Below are 20,867 nucleotides of genomic sequence, written 5' to 3'. Positions count from 1 at the left end.
ATTTCATCTAACAGTAGGAGCAAGCACTCAAGGAGGCGGGATCCCACCGAACGCAGTGCCCGTTTACCGGAGTTTCTTTTAGATAAGGCTCTACTGATGGTCAGTATAGCTATGCATAAAAGCAGCCGATAAGGAAGACCTAAACTCCTTCCGGAGAAAGTCCGAACTAGAGCCACATCAGGTGAAACGAGTTGATCCTCCCTCCGCAAACTATCGTTAACGTACCAGAACGACGCCTTAACTTCCTCTGGCAAGTCCATGGGGTACCCTGTAATGCCCGTATTGAGATATCACTTCACTTGAACAACAACACAATGCCAATACCACACCATCCTGAACTAGTCTATTAAACTATGTAGTGGCTCTAAGAACAGTCTTCATCTACGAGTCGCCGGGACACCCAAGGGCTCCATAACCCCAGCCTTCCGCATCGCCCAAGGGACGAAGCGGACAGACACCAGAAAGACTGAGGCAATCCTAACAGAAGAAAAGGACAATACTACTCCCGTCCTATATTCACATTAGAGAAACCGCAAAAGTCTCGACGGACATTTTCTGGGGCGCGCCGTCGACGATCAATGACCAACTTCCACCGCCTAAAAGCTCCTTACTGAATTTTGTAGATCAACTCCTGTTTGGCGTAGTTCTCAGGTTTGGGAAGACCACCAGCACCAGCAGCAGCAGCTCCGCTTCGCTTCAGATTCCACATGTTGATACGACTGATGACAAACTGCAACAGAAAATACCCACGTTATACCCCTCGTAGAACTCGACATAGTTGATCAAATTCGTCAGAAATTAACATGCGTGTGTGAACAGCAACAGCTTGAAATAAAAACAACCCCACATTGACAACGCTCCTAGCATGCGAGCTTCTGACAATACTCGTAGTAGGAAGGTCCCCGGTTCGATCCCTGCACCCCACACTTTTAGAAACTGCACTCAACAGCTTTATCAATCAAATAGTAACATGGCTGGCATGTAATAACTAATGGCTGCACTTGGGATAATTTTACAGGGTGACACACAGCATATGATAGCTTGAATCTTCCAGGGTATGAACAGTTCATCACTACTCGTCCAGGGTTGACGATACTCGTCATCGTCTACGGTAAAATAGTAAATACGTATTGTTGGTTACTATACTTGATGGCACGCTCGACAACTCGGACACATAAGCTGACACAACGCGATGGGAATAGTCGCGGCAGAAGTCTAAGCCTACAGTCGTCAAATCTCCACCATTTACCATCTCCACCACAAACATGCGCTGTGTAGTGGCCAAAATCGATGGAACTCGATCCCGAGTGCTCTATGGTGGCGTACCTTAGGCCGATTCCCGAAACAGACTAGCTGAGATGCACATACAAATCATAAGCCTCAGTGTTGATGAGGAAGCCTTCAACTGGTGCGTCCACCCGACACGTTATTTTTCGCGCCATGCCCGACGGCGACCAAGTGAAACGTAATAGACACACCACCTGAACGTCTCGTATGTAAGGAGCGTGCCATTTTCTTAAGCAAATCATGAAATCGTCTATTTCTTCCCCAACAGGGGCAGTTTCCCTCTGAAGTTGGAGCAATCGATACCCAATCATATAACGGATACTATATCAAGAGGAATAGGTTATACTCGTAACCGTTTCAAAGATATTTAGACAAGCGCGATTCTCACCGCTCTCAACCGTGCCAGTTCCTTAAGCAACTTACAACAATCACCGTAGTATGCCGAAACAAGCTCACTTGAGCGACTCTGAGAAGTCTCTCATTGTCAAGAGGCTCGCTGAAGGCAAGAGAACTCTCGATATTGCAAAGGAACTCGCCAGAGATCATCGAACGATCAAGAAGTACTTGGCGGACCCCTCCAAGGTATACTCTAGGAAGGGTGGGAAGTATAAAAAGTCGGTAACGGACCGAGAGAGGCGGAGAGTCAAACACGAAGTCAGTCGCAGTCCTTTGAGTAGTAGTAAGCAATTATTCGAGGCAGCCGGGATCGGGAATTATAGCAAAAGTACGAGATGCAGGGTGTTACGCACCATCGGGAAGGTGGTGAAGGCCAAGTCCAGGCCATCACTCACGAAAGTTCATAGAGAGAAGAGATTGAAATGGGCCAAGGATCACATGAAGGTAGACTTCTCGAAAGTCTTGTGGACGGATGAATCGCGTGCCACCTTGGACGGTCCAGATGGATGGGCTCGAGGATGGATACAGGATGGCGCTGCCCATCCAACCCGATCAAAACGCCAGCAAGGGGGTGGAGGGGTGATGATCTGGAGTGGTATCATTGCGGGAGAAGTTATAGGACCAGTGAAGGTGGAGCAGGGCGTAAAAATGAACTCTCAAGAGTGAGTTAGCATCGTAGGTCAGGTGTGGTACAGTCGTTGACTTGCAGGTACACTAAACTCCTGGACAGGAGCTTCTTTCCTTGGTACCGTAGGCTCGGAAGGGCACGAAAGCGAGATCTCATCTTCATGCAAGATAACGCTCCTTCCCACGCGAGCAGATTTACTCGAGAATACCTGGATAAGAAAGGATTGAAGGGAGATAAGCTCATGGTTTGGCCGCCAAACTCACCAGATATCAATCCGATAGAGAGATACTGGAGTATACTCAAGAAGTAAGGCCTGCTATAGCTGAGCAATCATCTCGCTATCATTTCAGGAAGCTGTACGCGAATGGCAAGCAGTTCAGTGACGTTGAATCGCTCTGGCAGGGTATACAGGCGGCTGCTCAAGAAATCTCATCTGCTGAAGTCTCGGCCTTGACAAAATCTGTGGATGACCGACTAGCACGCTTGCTGGCATGCAAAGGGGGTCACATATCATCATGAATCATCATGTTTCTTATCTATTTTGTCGAATAAACTGTCATTGGTCGAGTTGCTTAAGGAACTGGCACGGTTGAGAGCGGTGAGAATCGCGCTTGTCTGAATATCTTGAAAACGGTTATGAGTATCACCTATTCCTCTTGATATAGTATCCGTTATGTGATTGGGTATCGATTGGTTCAATTTCAGAGGGAAACTGTCCCTGTCGGAGAAGGAATCGAAAATTTCATGATTTGCTTAAGAAAATGGCACGCTCCTTAGACAGCAATCGTGCGTGGTCATACCAAAACTGTCGGAAGTTCCTCTAGATCCATCCGTTTCCGAGCATCAACCCGCTGCTTGCACTCATCACACGTCCATTGCTCATCTCCTGGTGACACACACTCCGTGTCACCACTACCTCTTCCTTTACCCACCATTGAGTAACTCTTCCTTCCTAAACTGTTTCAAACAGTCGTCCAAAGACAACGAGCCTCCCTCTGAGCCACTGAGAGGCAGTGACAGGACATAGAAGAGGTCCCTAAGGGACAAGGACACCTCCTAGGGCAGTGAATAGGCAACAACAACAGCCACTACTTCGTTTGACTCTCGTAACCGCAGGAGTTGCAATGTACGGTGGAAAGGTAGACCCCCCGAAACGTATTAGAGACGACACTCTGCACACTATCAGTGGACGCCGATGACGGAGAAGATCTGACAGAAATGCACCAGAGTAGAATCGAACCTGCGTCCTAGGCAGCAATACTCTGCCTTATCCCTCTTCAATAGCCTCAATAAGGAGCCCCTAGAGGCCTTGCCCTCAGGCACCTTATCCACATTACCACCACCCATCTCCGTATTCATAGCATCTAGTATGTCACTAAGGAACTCCTGCGCATCTTGTTGCTTGCTGCCAGCCCAATGCTTGTTACGTCTAAGCCAAGACACGTGAACTCCCTTCCTCTCCATGTGGCTTTCGATAGCCTCACTTTCCCATCAGCTTCTTGAATGCCCTCGGCTCCAATGCTAGTCCATTACCACCTGCACACTACCCGTCATGTGACGCCTCTATTTTTTCTATCTCTATTTCAAATGCTCGCTTTGTGCCCACCTCCATCACCATAGGCGTTCTGAATGAGGCTTCGAAAAGCTGAGCATATTTCGCCACCACAACCGTCACTCGCCACAAAATTATCATACCTAATCAGCAGAGACTTTCCTCCAACGCCTAGCCCAGGAGACATACAGCTCAGTCGTGTGCAGCAAACACTGCAGGACAGCATTCATATAACAGGTGTTGCCGAGATTCCTGATGCCCACCAGGCCTCCCTCAGGGACGAAACGGAGGGATGGTGACACGCTGGCGGCCTCAACCGACACACTCCCATCCGAGGCGCCTGAGACATCATGGCAAAGCCGACACTCCTACCAGTAGTGAGAAAAAATAATATGCACATGATCAACTACATGTGTTGGTGACAATACGAGAATTCTGAGAAAATTTTGGGAAATTCTTATCGGTTTCTGTTGGTTTCTCTACCCCGAGCAGTGTGTAAACTCCCATAATTAGTGAGGAAATTCCTGAACTCAGCGAGCGTATATTCCTCCAACTGCGACTACCTTCCAGTGTCGTCTCCTCAGAGACAACAGGTGCCGCTGCTGGTGCCTACAAGCCCAGTTGTGGTACGACCAAGCGAAGGATGGCTTACACATGGAATAACTCCATCCTTGCCATCACTCGGACCTGGCACAGGACGTTTTAACAATGTGCTGGACGCTTCTTCTGATAGAAAAAGAGTAAAATGCATTACTTCAACTACACTCTACTACCCTGTAGACCAGTGATCTTCTGACTAGTACTTAGATAACTCCCATCACTAGTGGAGTAGCTGCCTATAGAACTTCCGATGGAAGACGACTGCAGTCTGAACAGGACCATTCCCACAGGGGGCCCACACACGGTAGTCAACCCACCCCCGACGATATCTCCGATCAAGGGCCGCTGAAGGAAAGCCCTTATCTGGTCGGCCCCCAGCCATGCGAGTGCTGATGGAACGAAGTTGTGGCGCGAGGGGTCGGTACTGGGAGGCCCCTCCATCGCTCGACGATGCCGTAGCACTGAAACCTAACACGAGGTTATATAGTGTATATAACTCGGCCCTTTATTCACCTTTAGAGCTGCTAAGGCCTGCTGCTCGGTTCTGCAAGATGGAGCCGCCTCGGACGGGCACGGAATCGGTACGAGCGCCTAAGGGAGGGGGTGCCGGTGTACCTAAATCGACCTCGAAAATATCTTTTCCTGAAATGAGCAGTACTCTTGATATGTAGAGGAGTCGAAGATGAATTTGTCGATACTGGCATACAAAAACTGCAAGTTGGGTGACGGTGATACATTAATGATGAAAATGCCAAACATGTCAGTCTCTGCCGGCGGAGCGAAGCTGCCGTAGCCGACTTCTTGTGCAGCGCACCCAAGCTTCTGTGAAGATATCTTCCCCCCTGGTTACCCCTACGTTTGGGTAGTCCACTGTAACCTGTCATCGTCGTAATGGAGACCAGTGGCTTCCACTCAAGAACTCCTCACACGTCTTCATCCTCTAGAACCACTCAGAGCTCCTCTTATTACTACTACCACTCTCCGGTGAAGTTCTCTTCAATTCCCCCAATGCCTGGCAGTCCTGAAGGTGGATTATCAGGCAGTGGAGGGCACTACAGTGAAAACGGTGGCGGCTCTGAATGTGACAGGCAAACCTCTAGGCCCAGCAGTGACTGCCAGTCGGGATCGCGATCTGCGCACTATGAAGATTTTGGATACCACCCACCCTCCACTAGCCGCTATTACTATGATGAAGTATCGCGTCACCCACCGCAAGTTGGCCAAGGATACCACTACTACGACACCCCCCGAGGGGACTCCTACGACCAAGGACGCCAATCACAACGACGCCCTATGGGTTACCCCACTTATACGGCTCCTCCTAACAACTACGATGGTCGGGAGAAGGATGGTATCGATGAGATAGAAAGAGCTGCTGAACAGCGCATGCAGGAGGCGGCCACGATGATTGTTCCTCTTCATAGACCCCAGTACCGCTTCCCGAGCAACTCTCCTATGCTTAAAATGTTCCGAGTATATCTCGAGAAACAACTCAACGATACCAAGCTCGGTGCCGTCTTGACAGAAGTATCCCTACCTGCCGCAGCCGAAGACGAATATGGCGCTGGTCTCCGTGTGAAAACCGTCTTGGAAGCAGCTGAGATCGGCGAAACTGGACTAGTAAGACCTCTTCATTAGGATCACCTCTAAACGCTATAGCCGGCGTGAGAAAATATGCACATGGTCAACTACATGTGGAGGTGACGCGTGTGAAAATTCTGAGGAACATTAGTGAAATTTCATTGGTTTCTGTACATTTCTATCCAAATTTGTATGTAAACTTCTATAATTAGTGAGGGAAGCGAACATATATCCCTCCACCACTGGTCATAGCTGTCGTTCAGCTGGCACGGTGGAATGAGAAAGCTCGTCCTCTCGATCGCGACGTGAGAGTTGGCGATGTTATCGTATCTGTTCTGGACGGCTCGGCAGTGGAATCGTTGGGCCCGGAGGCATCTAGTCGAAAATTAATGGATAAGTTGAAAGTAGGTTCCCGTGAGTCTCCGGTGAGGTTCATTTTGTTCGTCTCAGAAAAGTGTTAAATTCAATTCTCTCATAATTTTGGACGTATTACGCGAAGCACCACCACTGGAGGTGAGTCAGGATTTGAGAGAGGAGTGGTATGAAGCATTTAATCTTAGGTTTGCGATTGGCCACAGACTCAGCAGACTATAATAGCCTGTTTGGAGAGGATGGAGAAGAATTTTATCGAGAGGAAAGATCAGGCGATGACCTGGTTTGTTGGAGACGTCGCGCCTATTATACTCTCACCTTCCAGTCACTTATGGTAAGCACACCTGTGAGGTCGAAACGTTAGTATTATGATAACACTAGTAATACAGCATTAGTGACACGTATTCGATTAGTAACCGTCTTAGTAATACTTACACCAACTTGGTGTCACCAAGTACAAATGAGTCTATAGTATAACACTAGTAATACCAGTACTAAGTACAGACGCATCGATATAACAACACTACTAATATTCACACCGATAACAGATGCAACTAACCGATTACGCAAACTGCATTAATACTTAGGGCAAGTCGACCATTCGGCTCACACTTCATATGTGAGCTACAGGTCGCCTTTTTTTCATATATTCTCACGATAAAACTACCGTACCTCCGTCGGATCCTCAGGTGTCCCCTCTGTGAGTGTAAACAGCAGACTCTCACTGCGTATCTCGCCCATTTCGATTCGCCAGAGCATCTCGAGAAGCGAAGGGTGACCTCATCGAAGTTCGATAGTCGTTGGGCTAAGTAATTCCGAAGACCTTCTCCGTGTCGCATACCTCTATTTCAGGCTGCCGATTGGCATCAGCAAATACTACTGGTTTGAGTATTGCTACGGCTTTACTTCAATAGTTGATCCCTCCGAGGGCGATCCTTATTGTGAGTTCTGTGACTACTCCCCCATTGGAAGCTAGTCGGCCTTTGATTCCGCACGTTGAGTGTTTTCGTCTGTTGCAGTATAAGTACTGTTGGATTGATTTTCCGGAAGTATCATTAGTTTCTATGGGACGCTGTCTTTTCACTTTTGAGTTTTTCAAAACGAGTGACGAGAGATATCTGTTAATTTTCGATTGAAAATTTGACTGCCTTTTTCCTCCTCCCATTGTCTCTTTTCCCGTACCACGTTCACATCGGAATAAGCTCGCGAAGCCATCCAACTGGGGATAGCGAAAATTTGAGAGCCCGAAAATAGAAAACGATGCGAAGGTGAACATACACATGCTGACGTTCTACTTGCTTTTCGCTGAGCTCGTCACTCCTCATCCACATCGTGTTGACCTGTGAGGCAGCTCGAGAATGAGCCGGATCCTTCCTTGAAACTTTACAAAAGAATAACTGTGCGCTTCGCCGGCCGTCCAGGAGGTTGTCGGGGATGCCATAAATAATTGTGGTGGGATATACCGTCAATAACTAGTCTACGCTCAACCGTGGTTGCAGACCGATTTTCAATCCATCGTTAATGGGGTAATGCAATTGCAAGTATTCTCTATGACCGATCCCGCTGTGGCGAACGGGGTGAATAAGGTAAGGCCTCTTCTGCCTTTCTTATCCCGGCAGATGTTCATGCAAATCATGAGAGCAATGAGGGGAGATATTTCAACGATCCTCGAAAATGAATGTAATGGAGTCCAATGAGACGATTGTCTATGACACATCGAAACAGACACTGTCCAATGTCAATTCTCGGTGTGTATTGCGTTTGGGAATCGGACTATTATCAGACATAATTAGGTTTGATGCATTGACGCATTGTGGTGACTTGTATATGCGGTATTCTTATTAGCGAATTCTGCTACTTGAACAACTCAAACATCTCGCATTTCTTTATATACTCATCATTTGCCATCAAGAATAGGAAAAAAATCTTCTCTGTTTGCGTTGTCAAACAAAGCTTGAAAATTAGTTACATCTTTTCGGCGAGAACATAATATCTGCAAAAAAATATCGGCGTTACCGCGGCTCCCAAGCTCACGTGGGCGTGAAAATTCCTGATCTCCCTCCTTCGACGAGTCCTTCCGCTCCCTGTGCCAGCATTTTAGCGGTGTCGGAAGCGCCTTTGGGGGCAATACGGAGGAATTCGAGTAGGGTAACGAAGGCACTAACAGAGACAATAGAGTGACGCGAAGCGATGATGATGATGCATCTCCTACTTATTGAAAGCCCGGCCTAAAGTTGACATTTGCATTCCCTGTAAGGACCATGGGTCTGCGCAAAAGACCATACATCGTATTCCTCCAACTCTTGACTTGCTTACTGGCAAGGGGCTCATACCACGGGATGTCCATCACCCCATTGACCGTTCTGGCAGCCTCGCACATATCATAATCTTCAATAACTTTGAAGCCTACCTTCTTCAACTGCTTCACAACATCTTCAGCCGGAATCACATTTGCGATACCTGAAATATCTCAGGCGAATTTCGCCCATTGATTTATCCCCACCATTCCCTCTTTCGATAGCTCTTTTGATCTTCTTGTGCCGAAGATCTTTCGGGTTGTATCTACCACGCATTCAAGCGAAAAAGCACTGTGTGAAGAGACGCCCACTTGTCGGTCATCGCCCACTCGTAAGTGAGCAATTTTCCTCCTTTCTTGAGGGCTTTGAAAGCCTCAGTGAATGTCGGTACACGATCGGGAGTGTGCACGGCGGATTCACAGTAATATCTGATAGGAGTTTGTTGGAGTCAGCTCGTCTCGAGCACAGCGGAGCGAAGTGTTCCACAATGTGAATCAGAGATGCTCCCACATGGTAGAGAGATGTCAACTGCCTTACACGGCATCGAGGCTTCCTGGTTCGAACACCTTAGGCACGATATCAGTGAAGTCACCCTGGGCATAACGGCATCGATCCTTCATCCATTGGGAAAGAGCATGAGTGTGGCGTTTGGCTCGCTCGACCTAAATTGCGAATTAGATGACTAGAGTGGGAGAAAAGACGGGTTATAATAACAATGCCTCACCTGGTACTGATTGATGGTCACGCCAGTCACCGAAGCGCCACAGAACCTACGATTAGAAACCATACAACTCGACGTAATAACTCAGCAGCATTTTCTCCATGTGTTGCGAAGTAGCGTTAACGCGAATAGCAGTAGATAGGCCAGTCGATTGGACATGCGCGTACCCAACAACAGATCTCAGTGGTCCTCCAACTCCCATGCCTAAATCCCCGACCTTCGAGCCATCCTTCAATCCCAACTTCAAGGCAATCAAATGCCTGGAAGATAACCAGTCGTTACTCTCGAATCAAGGTATACTGATCTTACTCAAGTCTGGCGATGGAGGCCTCTCGCGTTTCCAATTTTCTTCTTGGCGCGAAATGGAAACTCTGGCCCCAACCGTACTCGTAGAAATCGGTGGCGATTCTGTAGTATCTGTCGTGTGATGCATTCGAGACGATGAGGGAAGGAGCCCATTACTCGTCGGTACAGGCCTTGTCGTCATGGGAGAGAGTTGTCGATTCGGACTTCCCCTTGAACTTGGAATCATAGGATTCAAAGATGTGCTTCCTGTCGTTACCTAAACTGGATGATTATCAATCAGACTTGTTGAAGAGTGAGTGAAGACTGTTACTGATGATGGCCATGATGCTGTCGCTGCCTCGGATTAAAGGGCCGATGAAAATGGCAGCGACTGCGACGAAAATTGCACCAACGAGCCACAGATGAAAATATTCGAGAGAGAACATATTCGAAGATACAAGACACTGCAGACGACCAACGGGAGGTCAGCGAAACCAGTACTTAGCCACCACACGAGGAGGCGCGGATAGCTGTCAATAGACCTCTCCTGAGGGGTGTATCCCAAGCCGTACAGTTCAAATTCGGCACTTTTCAACTCGGGCAATCGGTGAATGCGTTTCACGATTTTCGGGCAGTTCAATTCCGGACAGTTGAAACTGGGGCAGAAACCGGCGACGAAGCCGTACCAATCCGGACAGTGGAAACTGGTGCATTGGATTCCTCGCTCACCCTTCGGGCAGTGCCAACTGAGGCAGTGCTAAGCGATCCACTCGGCCAACTCAAGGACTGGGTATAGTTAAATGAAACTTCACAAGTATCATCACGATATCATTCAATTATCGATATCACGGTATCACACAACTGTGTGCTCTCGTCAACAAAAAGACTTCACACGTTAGTCATTTATTCAATGCTCAGTCATAGATATCGTTCACGGTGATGAACACTTCATCAGAGGATAGGGTGGAAGCTTGTTGATTCTCAGGCTGAGCTACCTTACCAGGGGACTTGCTCCTTTCAAGAGTAGCGCTACAGCTCCGGAGATACTGTATATATTTCTCATCCACTAATCTGATGGGCGTCGCAGACCAACACTTGCCGCCGTACTCCGGGAACGTCGCAGCATATGCTTCTCTCCAAGGTACCTTCAGTGTTCTTTCTATTGGTAGTGACTTTACGAGAGCATCGCCCTGCTCTATTCTGGAGAACATCCTGGCGAACTCGTCGAACTCGTCCACTATGTTAGTAAAATATAATAGAAAGTAGGAGTCGAAGTAACACACAGAGAATTTTATATGTGGTGGAATGCCTCGCAAAGGTTACAGAGATTACGATAGAGAGCTGCTGCCCAGTGGTACAAGCAAAGACTTGTGATGGTCTGTGGCATTAGAGCTTGTATGGCTCGAAGCATGCCACTTTCGAAATCAAGAATCACGTGTTCAATGTTGAGACCATCACCGAAGAGATCGCGGCATTTCTCATCAAGTAAATACAAAAAATCCACATAAATGTTCTTAGTTTTCGCTTGTAAAAACACAGAATAACGGGCGAACCATAATTACTCGTCTTCACATGAATCCCATACAATTGGCGGAACAAACTGGAGGAACATTTGAAGGTGCCATCACAGTAGATTTTGACTCCACCCAAAGTGAAGTTTCAGGTTCTCACGAGTGCTGAGACAAATGAATCTATATCCCCGGAAGAGTGTCGAACAGTAGTACTAGTGACAAGGGCTTAAGCGCCATGTAACGGTCGAAGAAGTTGATCAGGAACAAGACAAGAACAGAGTATAGAGTTTAGTATGCCTTTTTGGCGTAATGGTCAGACATGCTGATAAACATCTAGGAGGTCGTGAGTTCGATCCCATTGGCGACCCCCAATGGGAGTCGGCAATTCCGAGGGCGCGCGGAGCGCGCGCGATTTTTTTCACTATAGTTTCGCGAATGATTCGCGAAACTACAGTGAAAAAAATCGGGTGGATGGGTTAACACTGCATGAGTTTGCACTGTATGGGATTAAAGTGCACGAGAGTTTTACGTTACATTGTACGACTTTGGAATTGTCTGAAAAAACTCGCCTAATAGTGTCTGGGATTATATTGCCCGAAAGACGGTGTCCGAGCCGGGAATTGTACGAAAAAAAAGTGCCCGAGTTGAAAAGTGCCGAATTTGAACTGTACGGCTTGGGATACTACCCTCCTGAGCCTCGCGAGTGCTCCCAGGATGGATTACACATGTAAAACTCGATCCTAGGAGTGCTCTTGGGAATCAGGAGAGGTCCGTTGAACACCTCTTGTAACTTGCATTGAAGAGCTCTGACAGAGTGGAAGTGTAGAACATATCGATCGGATATGCTCTAGATCTATCGACGATGAAACGAATTTTAACTGTGCGCTAATAGTCAGAATGCGGGGGGGCCGCATGCCCCTTGCTGATTCAAGCGGTGAAGCAGAGAAGTTGCTCAGTATGTAAATCGACTCCGTTCGGCCATCGACAGCTACGTTTTCGTGGTTGTCCGCCTGTGCGGCCCTGCCTGTGCAGCCCTGCCTGTGCCGAATAGACAGTATAAGGCGAGCGCGAGAGCCTTATTCGTAGATAACGTGTGCATGGATCAAACGATCGATTACATTCAGAGTCTTTCGGGGGATTCTTTCGAGGATTACTGTTAGCACCCCTGCCGACCTTGTTGACCGCGGCTAAGTATTAGGCCTGACCCTAGGCCTCGACCGGTAGGTTATCGCAGCCACCAGAACAATCGCGTGCTTAACGGAGTTCGAACAGCACCTTCTAACCGAAATTGCAGTGTACTAGAGTCTCTACTGTGCTGACAGCACTGGAGACACCATGCACACACGCGCATTTCAAGGCGTGTACTCGCTTGTGTGGACCAATCAGGTGGTCGATTGATAATACTATAGACAGTTGATGCTAACGACTCTGGCAGACAATCCCATAAGTAGATACAGAAATTAGATAACACTTCAGCTGGGGTCAACAAGGTTGGCAGGAGTGTCAACAGTAATCAATCGTTTACCGCACGCACACATGAGCCACACCTAGGACAACGAAGTTAGGTGAGGCTGGTTGAACGGAATCAATTTACATATAGCGAACGATCAATATGAAGCAGACTGACCAACAGGAGCGGCTCGTATATCCTCCTATCACAGCATCACACTACGCATGCAGTCTATGTCTCCGTCGAGCATCCAATCGGCTGGAGAACTGCTACTCCCATGCAATGACGGCCAACAATCCATTCCCCAACTTGGCGTATCGTTACATCAAGTATGGGGTCCGACTTCGACCATGAGTGAACTGTCGATTGAGTCACACTTCGTTGGTCGGAGTGCGACTCAATAGATAGTTCACTCTGTGGCCCTCCTCGACTCGATGACGAGTGGAGGACGCGCCCGCCCGACACTGGCCAGAAGGGCAGTCACCACATCGAATTCCCCACCAACTAAAACGCAAAAGGAATTAGAGAAATCAGCAGCAATATCATAGTCTCGGCCCGTTTGCGAATCTACGGACTTTAGGCTGCGCCAGGAAGGCCTCCACATCCCGCCAGAAGGCTGCCTGACCAGAGATGAGAACTCCAATCTACGACTGCTCATAACAATGAATCTCACCTGAACTGCAGCATCCGTATGCCGTTGGTTTTTCTTCAGCTTCAACGTTTTCACGTTCCACGTTCCTCCAACCGTCTGGGGATCAGCAACATCGTCTTCGTATCTACCCCCCAACCATATGCATCAGCTCGATGATAGCACAGCTGACCTTATGCTCACTCCCAGTACACTGTGGAAGAGATCAGCCTCGGACTTGAAGGGCCAATGCTTCAACTGCCACCTCTTGCCGTCGAGGATTATAGCAACGCACGACTTCCAGTCATTCCTAACTCATAAACGAGCTCTTTCCATTCATGATCAGAAGAAGTCCTTCGAAACACAATGGCAAGACTGACCTCGAATGCAAGTGGCGAGGATAGCGGGGCTTACTTTCGAAAAGTTGTGACGCTGTCGACGATTCTGAAGTCCCAAGTGAATCCTCCAACCTTCTTACTGAACGTCACCGGACCTTCAGGCCTCGCCATTTTCCCTACAAGATGATGCATCGTCCAAGAGTAGCATCTTGGAGTGTGCTTACTCGGATCGGGTTCCTGATAGACTCCTTCCTCCAAGAACTTCTTCGCATTGAGAATGTTAATACGAGAAGCACTGCTGCTGATGGACGGCACCACCTAAACCACACCAATCTCAACTCATGTTCAACGACATAGTCATGCCCCATCACTCACAATAGTTGGTTTGAACTTCTTTTGTGCGATGTCGTTGATCTCCTCAATGAGCGGCCGTGCCTTTGGTATCGACGCGTGAGGCATAGTCGACAAGTGGCTACGCGGTCGTTTCTTAGCCGGATTCTCATCGTCTTGCATCGCACCGCGCGTCCCCTTTCTCGACGCACCTGCTGCCCAGTCCAGTCCAACACTCGTAGACCACCACACCTGTCGAATTGGACTGTTGATGTTTATCCTTCATTCTCTCTGGGGCCGAGCGAGCCCGATGGCCCAGAAAGACCTCAGCCGAGGGCAGATCCTCCGTAGACATCCCAAGCTCTTCCCGACCATATCGAACAGCTAAGTCTTGTTTCACGTCCTGATGATGAGAACAAGATACCCCAGCACCTCACCGTAATCTCATCTACTCTATTAGTGAGAATGCGCCTGCCGTTACTCTGCAACTCCGCCTCGTATTTCCGCAATACAGCCAGCTTCACAGGAGTCTTCATCCATTCCGGTGTATGCCCAACCATCTCCTCTCAAGTACTACCAATTCCACCCTTCAACACTACTACACCAACAACGCAACTCTCCTATTCGAAGGGCAAACGATGGTGGTAAGTAATGCTATCAATGTGTTACACTCCATGGAGGAATAGCTACTAAATTGCGGTCACACACATTCAAAAAACTATCCACAAAATAGTGTAAGTAGCAAATGTACAGTAGTAGGACCAAGTTTTACATAGAGTTGTAGATACGTGAAGGCGGAGCCTGTCAGTACCCCAACATGAATCGTTCGAGCTCAGCCTGCCCACGAGCTGCAGCCCGCTTCTCTCTATCAGACTTTTGGTCACTTCTATCGACGACTTTCCGATGATGACCAATTTTGCTACCAACAGATTTACAAGGGTTGCCCGCAGCGAGGAATGCAAGGCATCCAGAAGTCTGCTCCGACGATTGGTGACAACGCACTGGTTTACTACTCTCTGTTTCAGCTGCTTGCTGCTGCTCTCGGTGCTCTTCCTCAGAGTCCGCAGTGTCACTATGGACTTTCGGTTGCGGCCAGACTCGTCGACAGACCTTCAAAATGATGAACGTGAGAAGTGTAGTGAGAATCGGACGGAGCCATTCGCTCTCGAGTAGCAGCAAGGCGCCCACCATAGGAAAAGACAAACTGGAGAAGCGTCGATCAACTGCAACTCTCGGAATGCCATTACAGCCGATGAGAACACAACACGCGACGAGGATGACCATGGATGGTAACATGGAAAATCAGCGCCAGTAGCAAAAACAGTTGAGCTGAAAATTTAAGGTGTCTGTGGAGGTATAAGTGCTGCGTGTCTAATCTGCGATCAGAATACGTCACGCGCCACGAAATACCCAACGCTGATACACTACCCCCGCAGGTGAGCCAATGACCTCCACCGCTACTACATAGTCCTCCTCCTTACTTTTCCTCACCTTTCCTCAGCTGCAAAGCATCATAGAGACTACCAGGCCACGACCAGATCCAACGACCTGAATCCAAAAATTAGTAGTGCCATACCGTTACATCTGATGGCGACACGTTGCTGCCGCAGCAATGCTGTGGCACCAGGACTCTCCACCGGAGTGGGGTTGGTTAGCTCGCTGTCCTCTTGCCGCATGGTAGCTGATATGCGTTGTTGCGAACTTGTTGAGGTGTCAGAACATCGCTTCTCCAGCCGGTAGTGGTATGTATAAGTGAGCGAATTAATACCTTTCTCTTCGCGATTCTCCTCAACTACCCTATTAAACATCAATCACTGAGCGCAGGTCGGAAACCGCTCACACTCGATACAAAAACACACCTACAGGGGACGACCGAGATGCTAATAAGCTCGAAACTAAACCCTTCCACTGGGGTGTTGTAAACCAGTACTACTCAGCACTCCAGTAGACCCCGCGATCTTCCCGGTCCAGAGACGTGAATAAGGCCTCACTACAGCACGCGGTTTGACAGCTACCCGACAGCTCAATAAGGCCTCATTATACCCCGTTTTTGATATAACGGGAGCACCCCATCGAGGGTGCCGTTGTATAATCCGATATTACCTTTGACAAGTAGCAGTGCCGTCCAGAGGGCCAGGGAGCATCGATACAGAAGGACGAGACTCGATGAGAAGCTGATAGGTCCTTTCCAACGTGAGGATGGTTAGCTGAAGCTTCACCAGAAGGTAGTGCATGCTGATGGCCTGAAAAAACGTCGGATACAACAAGAGCAGTAATATGGTACATCGTATTTCCATATTACTTCGCTCCGCCATCGAGACGAGGCGCGTTTGCCATTTTCGTTCGAGCAATACTGTATGTGCTTGCGTGCTTCCTGAGATCCATAACTAATGCTCCCAGGAGGACACGTTACCCTTCTCTCTCCTAAGTCTCCGTAGCTCAGCTACCTCTACTACAAGCTCATCAGTACTTGTGTTATCCAGTTCGTGGGGCTTTACTATCACATCACACTCTTCCGTTACATCCACTCAAACCTGTTATGTGTTCAACTTCAAGTGCTGCGAACAAAACCTAATTAGTGTTAATGACCAAGGTATATACACATACCCCTTCACGTCCAGAGGACAACATACTGGGCCCACTCAACACAATGAGCAAAGAAATACCTGGGCGAGCCACAGGAGATTCCTATGCTCTCTAATCCAGAGGAGTCTCTTCTGTGTGAGGGGACTGTAGAACCCAACATAGAAGTGTAGGTGACACCAGATAGGTAAAAACCGTCGAACGGAATAAAATCCTTAAGGTATCTCGAGCAACATCTGTCTCGTCTCATCTGTCGCGTCTCATGCAAATAGCGCACGTCATTCTAGGTAAGACGCGTGCACGTGACTTATGACAGGTGACGTGCAGATCACGGTTCAGATGTGCCCTTACGTAGTCTGCACCGTGGCCATCACGTTCAGCACAATACTTAGTCCAAGAGATTAGCATATGGTAAGAGGCCGTGTATAGTTCGGCAGGCATATGCTGGGCAAAAGTCGAATCAACCGGGGTAGATGCAGCAATACCATTGGAGACTAGGCGAGTGAGCACTGTACTCTGCTCAAGCAGGTAAGTCATTCGGCTCGCTACAACATGGCGTGATAACAGACCAACCAGGATATTTGTCAGAGCAGCGTCGAACTCTTGTCCATCTGTGGGGGAGAAGCGCAGGTTATCGTGAAGTAGAGGGGGAACACGTCCGGGAAGGAGAGCAGGTAGGCTGTCGTAAAGGGTACGACACTCGCGATGAGCTTGAGGTTGCCCGGGTTCTCCACCATTTTGTGAGGGGACTGTAGAACCCAACATAGAAGTGTAGGTGACACCAGATAGGTAAAAACCGTCGAACGGAATAAAATCCTTAAGGTATCTCGAGCAACATCTGTCTCGTCTCATCTGTCGCGTCTCATGCAAATAGCGCACGTCATTCTAGGTAAGACGCGTGCACGTGACTTATGACAGGTGACGTGCAGATCACGGTTCAGATGTGCCCTTACATCTGAACTTGAATTTGACTATCTCTTCTAAGAGATAATCAAATTTAGGTTGAAGGTATACGTAACGTATCGAGGAGAAGACGAAGGAGCGGTATGAGAGTCACCCAATCCGGAACCAGGAACGCCGGTCGGCTCCTACTGATACGGCCTCTTCAGCTGCCTCTACTTTGTTACAACGCAAAACGTGGCGTAAAACCCTTCAAGTACGTCACAAAAACTACGCTATACTATCAATCATGTTTACGTCTGCTTTAATGAACGGAACTACTGACAGTCTGATACTATCACTCGTAATCATTCTCACTATTCGATCGCGTGTTATTGTCCGCCGTCGAGGAGAAGTCAATACCGTCTCTTCTCGTGGGGACATCCCGAGCCTTTCTGAGGCGACCGTGACCTTCAGTTGATGCCTCCACCGCTCGTTCCTCGTTATCAACAGCACTCATATAATTATCCACATCGTCCTCTTCAATAGCGCCTTCCCCCTCGACAGAAGCTGTAGTAGCTTCTGTAGCACCATCGCTGTCATCATCAAATTCATCGAGATCGGAGACCACGAAGGAGTCCAGAGAATCCGTATCGCCTTCTTCCTCACGTCGTTGAATCCATTTCTCTACGGCCTAACAAACCCATAAACCAGTGTTGGAAGAATATATACTAACTTTTCTCATTTAAGTTCCGGAGTTTCCTCACTAACTATACAAGTTTACACACGAATTTCGGGTAGAAGTGTACACGGACCAACGAAAATTTCCCAAAATTTCCTCATTATTTCTATATCGTCACCAACACATGTACACCTTTTCCCGTGCAAGTTTGACAAGTGAGCAGACAAGAATGACAATGTTACAAGCAAGTTTGACTTTGAGAATTCGAGTTTGTCACAATCTACATTTGCTACAATCAAGATTGACAATGAGAATCCAAGTTTGTCACTTGTCTATTTTGTGACACATGTAGTTGAGCATGTGCATATTTTCCCACACTGGCCACGACAAAACACCTCACAAAATGTCAACAAATTACTTCACTCGCTTCCGGGAAAACGCCACAAATTGTCTTGCGCACATCCTCCTCTTGCTGAGACGACAGTCGTACTATATCATCAAAAAACATGGTCTCCATAATTGCATCTGCGGCGTACATGCGCAAAACGAATTCAAGATGCCCTCACTCACCCCAACATGCATTGGACTCAGCTACTTCCGAAGGGTGATACATTCGTCTCACCATCGCCACAGTTTGATCAACATCATCACAAACATTTTCAACTAGCTCCAACACGAGTCTTCTAGTCTGCTCTTCCGACAAGTTATATGGTTCCCTTCGTAGTGTGTAGAGAGAGGCTTTCTCCACGCTTATCACGCCACAACCAACCAAGTCAGGAAATATTTCCACAAAGTCACCGTCAAAACTAGGATCTTGCATTCCGCGAAAAATGAACTGCATTTTCTGTCGATTTGTGATGCTTTTTCCAAGTCCCTCGTAAAATTCAAGTGACCGTAAGTGACCATAGAGGACCAACTCGTGACTAACAGCATGGAGTAGTTCACGCCCAACATGTGGCTTTCGACCGCGTAACTCTGATATAAGCGCCTGTATCAACGCGCCTGTAGAACCTCACTGACGTCCCACACGAGTATCTGTTTCTACCTAAATGATGGCTACCCGGAGGACTTGCTGCCAATGAAGTACTATCAGCATCAACAGTGTCGTCGACTTCTGAGGTGAATAAGCAGTGAGTATCGAGCTAAAGGTGGTATCAAATATTATGCACTCGTATCATGCATGCTGAATATCGCTACGCCGGTGGTAACACACAGATATAAACCGAGGTATACCTCAATATAATATTAATACTTTCAGGCTAGGTGGACATAATCGTGCGTGAAAAAATCACATTTTCAAACTTCTTTCACAAATTCTCACACGTTGCTTCCCACCTATTAATTCTAAACGCCTCTCAACACTCCAATTCTACTTTTTTGAATGCCCCCATCAAGATTAATTTCTCCATACCAACATACTACTAGAACTCTGATATCAAACTTGATATTAAATCTGTCCCTTTATATTCAGCATCACCACAAACCCGTATTGCGCACGTCATATCCATGCAACTCTCAACAACTGCGAATTCTCAAATTCATTTCGCAACACCCCTACATTCCCGCTTACTCACAGCAACAGAGGAAGCGAGCGATTCCCATATAAACGCTGGACTTATACACACATAACCAGGCGAGAAGTTACAACGCACTTTTTATAGCGACTAGATTCCCCACCTGAAAACTTAATAGCCGCCCTTTTAACTGTCCTGACAGCGAAGTCGAATTCTACTTTAACTACGTCTTCAAAACTGAGGGCAGCAGTAGAGGGCGTCATCGTTGCTGATGGTCTGCGAGTGGAAATTGACGGCGATTGAAAAAACGCAAGAGAAAATGCAGACAACTTGTAAATTATCCGAGACAGGTATTATTGGACTATAAGGGTGATAGCACAGCCGGACTGCCAAACAGAATCATCCACGGAGAAAAAGAATAGCAAGGGTCGCAGGAGTGATGATATTGGAGATATATTATTACTAGTGTAGCGCGTTATACCAAGTCCTTTGTGAACAATAACAACAACGGCAGATGATGATGATGATGATGACCCTGTAACAATAACAATGGGAAGGGTCGTGGAACGAAAACTCCACCAGAGCGAAAACTAAACAACAGGACGATGCTGAAGAGCCCAATCGACATGCCGCTACTACCACTCGACTTAGCAATACGATACAATTATACTAGCACAGCAACAGACATTGTGGAGCGACGGCAACCATGAAACCGGTGATGCTGCCGAACATAATAACGATGACCAAGATGTTGCTTTGAATGCTGGGAATAGTGGAGCTTCACGACCACTGTTTGCTTACTGATAGTGGTACCACGGTGACTCCGTCTCACCGCGAGCACCACCTCAATACGACCAAGACCGCTACGATGATGATGATAGTATTCACCATCGTGAATTCATTCTTTCGTCACACTGGGTTGATAGAAAATGGCATCCACGGTAGTAAAAAGATCACCTTACCTCGAGTACCAACCGCTAGCACTATAGGAAAAACCGTACGAGTCTTCCCTAGTGAACAGCAATAAATATGATAATCAGAAGTTACATTAATACAATTGGTAGAAAAGGGGCTTCGACAATGTGAAAACCAGCTTGGCAACAGCGGCATTCTACATTCGACTAGTCAATGATATCATAACAACGAATCAGTTTCACTGACTGAACCCGCAAGCCCCTCGACGGGACACAAATAGGATTTCTCTAGAATTCAAATCAGTTCAGTGATCCATCT

The 20,867-nt window shown here is 47.6% G+C and overlaps 8 protein-coding genes across 8 annotated transcripts; 2 read left to right on the top strand and 6 right to left on the bottom strand.

The window, feature by feature from the left end:
- Positions 1 to 377: 377 nt before the first annotated feature.
- On the bottom strand, positions 378 to 709 carry Pmar_PMAR017696 (hypothetical protein; the record flags this gene model as incomplete). Its single annotated transcript, XM_002776779.1, has 2 exons — positions 378 to 477; positions 612 to 709. 2 exons carry the CDS (start codon positions 707 to 709, stop codon positions 378 to 380), a joined length of 198 nt encoding a protein of 65 aa, XP_002776825.1.
- Positions 710 to 1,725: 1,016 nt separating this feature from the next.
- Positions 1,726 to 1,892, top strand: Pmar_PMAR017695 (hypothetical protein; the record flags this gene model as incomplete). Its single annotated transcript, XM_002776778.1, has 1 exon — positions 1,726 to 1,892. A coding segment is annotated over one exon (167 nt), but the record flags the coding sequence as incomplete, so codon positions are not given.
- Positions 1,893 to 3,105: 1,213 nt separating this feature from the next.
- Pmar_PMAR017694 (ubiquitin specific protease 66, putative) lies at positions 3,106 to 4,370 on the bottom strand (the record flags this gene model as incomplete). The annotated part of the gene is made up of 8 exons (XM_002776777.1): positions 3,106 to 3,197; positions 3,244 to 3,347; positions 3,404 to 3,520; positions 3,573 to 3,740; positions 3,796 to 3,847; positions 3,918 to 4,006; positions 4,053 to 4,203; positions 4,274 to 4,370. The coding sequence occupies 8 exons, from the start codon at positions 4,368 to 4,370 to the stop codon at positions 3,106 to 3,108; spliced, it is 870 nt and encodes a 289-aa protein (XP_002776823.1).
- Positions 4,371 to 5,658: 1,288 nt separating this feature from the next.
- Positions 5,659 to 7,491, top strand: Pmar_PMAR017693 (hypothetical protein). Its single transcript, XM_002776776.1, has 6 exons — positions 5,659 to 6,083; positions 6,308 to 6,448; positions 6,495 to 6,557; positions 6,605 to 6,750; positions 7,106 to 7,225; positions 7,269 to 7,491. Exons 1-6 carry the CDS (start codon positions 5,757 to 5,759, stop codon positions 7,390 to 7,392), a joined length of 921 nt encoding a protein of 306 aa, XP_002776822.1. The 5' UTR covers positions 5,659 to 5,756; the 3' UTR covers positions 7,393 to 7,491.
- An 890-nt stretch (positions 7,492 to 8,381) lies between these two features.
- On the bottom strand, positions 8,382 to 10,165 carry Pmar_PMAR017692 (Cycloartenol-C-24-methyltransferase, putative; the record flags this gene model as incomplete). The annotated part of the gene is made up of 12 exons (XM_002776775.1): positions 8,382 to 8,409; positions 8,451 to 8,576; positions 8,629 to 8,683; positions 8,733 to 8,876; positions 8,920 to 8,978; positions 9,025 to 9,141; positions 9,251 to 9,375; positions 9,438 to 9,483; positions 9,602 to 9,694; positions 9,744 to 9,851; positions 9,897 to 9,996; positions 10,051 to 10,165. The coding sequence occupies 12 exons, from the start codon at positions 10,163 to 10,165 to the stop codon at positions 8,382 to 8,384; spliced, it is 1,116 nt and encodes a 371-aa protein (XP_002776821.1).
- A 3,057-nt stretch (positions 10,166 to 13,222) lies between these two features.
- Positions 13,223 to 14,536, bottom strand: Pmar_PMAR017691 (cdc73 domain protein, putative; the record flags this gene model as incomplete). Its single annotated transcript, XM_002776774.1, has 8 exons — positions 13,223 to 13,300; positions 13,354 to 13,456; positions 13,502 to 13,618; positions 13,723 to 13,822; positions 13,871 to 13,964; positions 14,022 to 14,188; positions 14,229 to 14,379; positions 14,414 to 14,536. 8 exons carry the CDS (start codon positions 14,534 to 14,536, stop codon positions 13,223 to 13,225), a joined length of 933 nt encoding a protein of 310 aa, XP_002776820.1.
- A 917-nt stretch (positions 14,537 to 15,453) lies between these two features.
- Pmar_PMAR017690 (hypothetical protein) lies at positions 15,454 to 15,652 on the bottom strand (the record flags this gene model as incomplete). Its single annotated transcript, XM_002776773.1, has 2 exons — positions 15,454 to 15,524; positions 15,559 to 15,652. The coding sequence occupies 2 exons, from the start codon at positions 15,650 to 15,652 to the stop codon at positions 15,454 to 15,456; spliced, it is 165 nt and encodes a 54-aa protein (XP_002776819.1).
- A 2,082-nt stretch (positions 15,653 to 17,734) lies between these two features.
- Pmar_PMAR017689 (hypothetical protein) lies at positions 17,735 to 19,912 on the bottom strand. Its single transcript, XM_002776772.1, has 5 exons — positions 19,798 to 19,912; positions 19,166 to 19,234; positions 18,691 to 19,122; positions 18,539 to 18,645; positions 17,735 to 18,132 (listed from the first exon to the last, which is right to left on the bottom strand). Exons 1-5 carry the CDS (start codon positions 19,895 to 19,897, stop codon positions 17,797 to 17,799), a joined length of 1,044 nt encoding a protein of 347 aa, XP_002776818.1. The 5' UTR covers positions 19,898 to 19,912; the 3' UTR covers positions 17,735 to 17,796.
- Positions 19,913 to 20,867: the final 955 nt, after the last annotated feature.

This window comes from Perkinsus marinus (genome assembly GCF_000006405.1).
Source record: "Perkinsus marinus ATCC 50983 genomic scaffold scf_1104296953018, whole genome shotgun sequence".
Lineage (NCBI taxonomy): Eukaryota > Perkinsozoa > Perkinsida > Perkinsidae > Perkinsus > Perkinsus marinus.
The sequence above is the reverse complement of the archived record's forward strand: the minus strand, read 5'-3'. Positions and strand labels throughout refer to the sequence as shown.

Bases quoted from the DNA above. Each gene is read 5' to 3' on its own strand.
- Pmar_PMAR017693 (XM_002776776.1), top strand. From the start codon at position 5,757: ATGGGTTACCCCACTTATACGGCTCCTCCTAACAACTACGATGGTCGG. The intron at 6,558-6,604 runs GTGAGTCAGGAT...ATTTAATCTTAG, and splicing joins GCGAAGCACCACCACTGGAG to GTTTGCGATTGGCCACAGAC. The intron at 6,751-7,105 runs GTAAGCACACCT...TCGGATCCTCAG, and splicing joins TCACCTTCCAGTCACTTATG to GTGTCCCCTCTGTGAGTGTA.
- Pmar_PMAR017689 (XM_002776772.1), bottom strand. From the start codon at position 19,897: ATGACGCCCTCTACTGCTGCCCTCAGTTTTGAAGACGTAGTTAAAGTA. The intron at 19,123-19,165 runs GTAGAAACAGAT...GAGGTTCTACAG, and splicing joins TCCGGGTAGCCATCATTTAG to GCGCGTTGATACAGGCGCTT. The intron at 18,646-18,690 runs GTGAGTGAGGGC...TGTACGCCGCAG, and splicing joins TGAGTCCAATGCATGTTGGG to ATGCAATTATGGAGACCATG.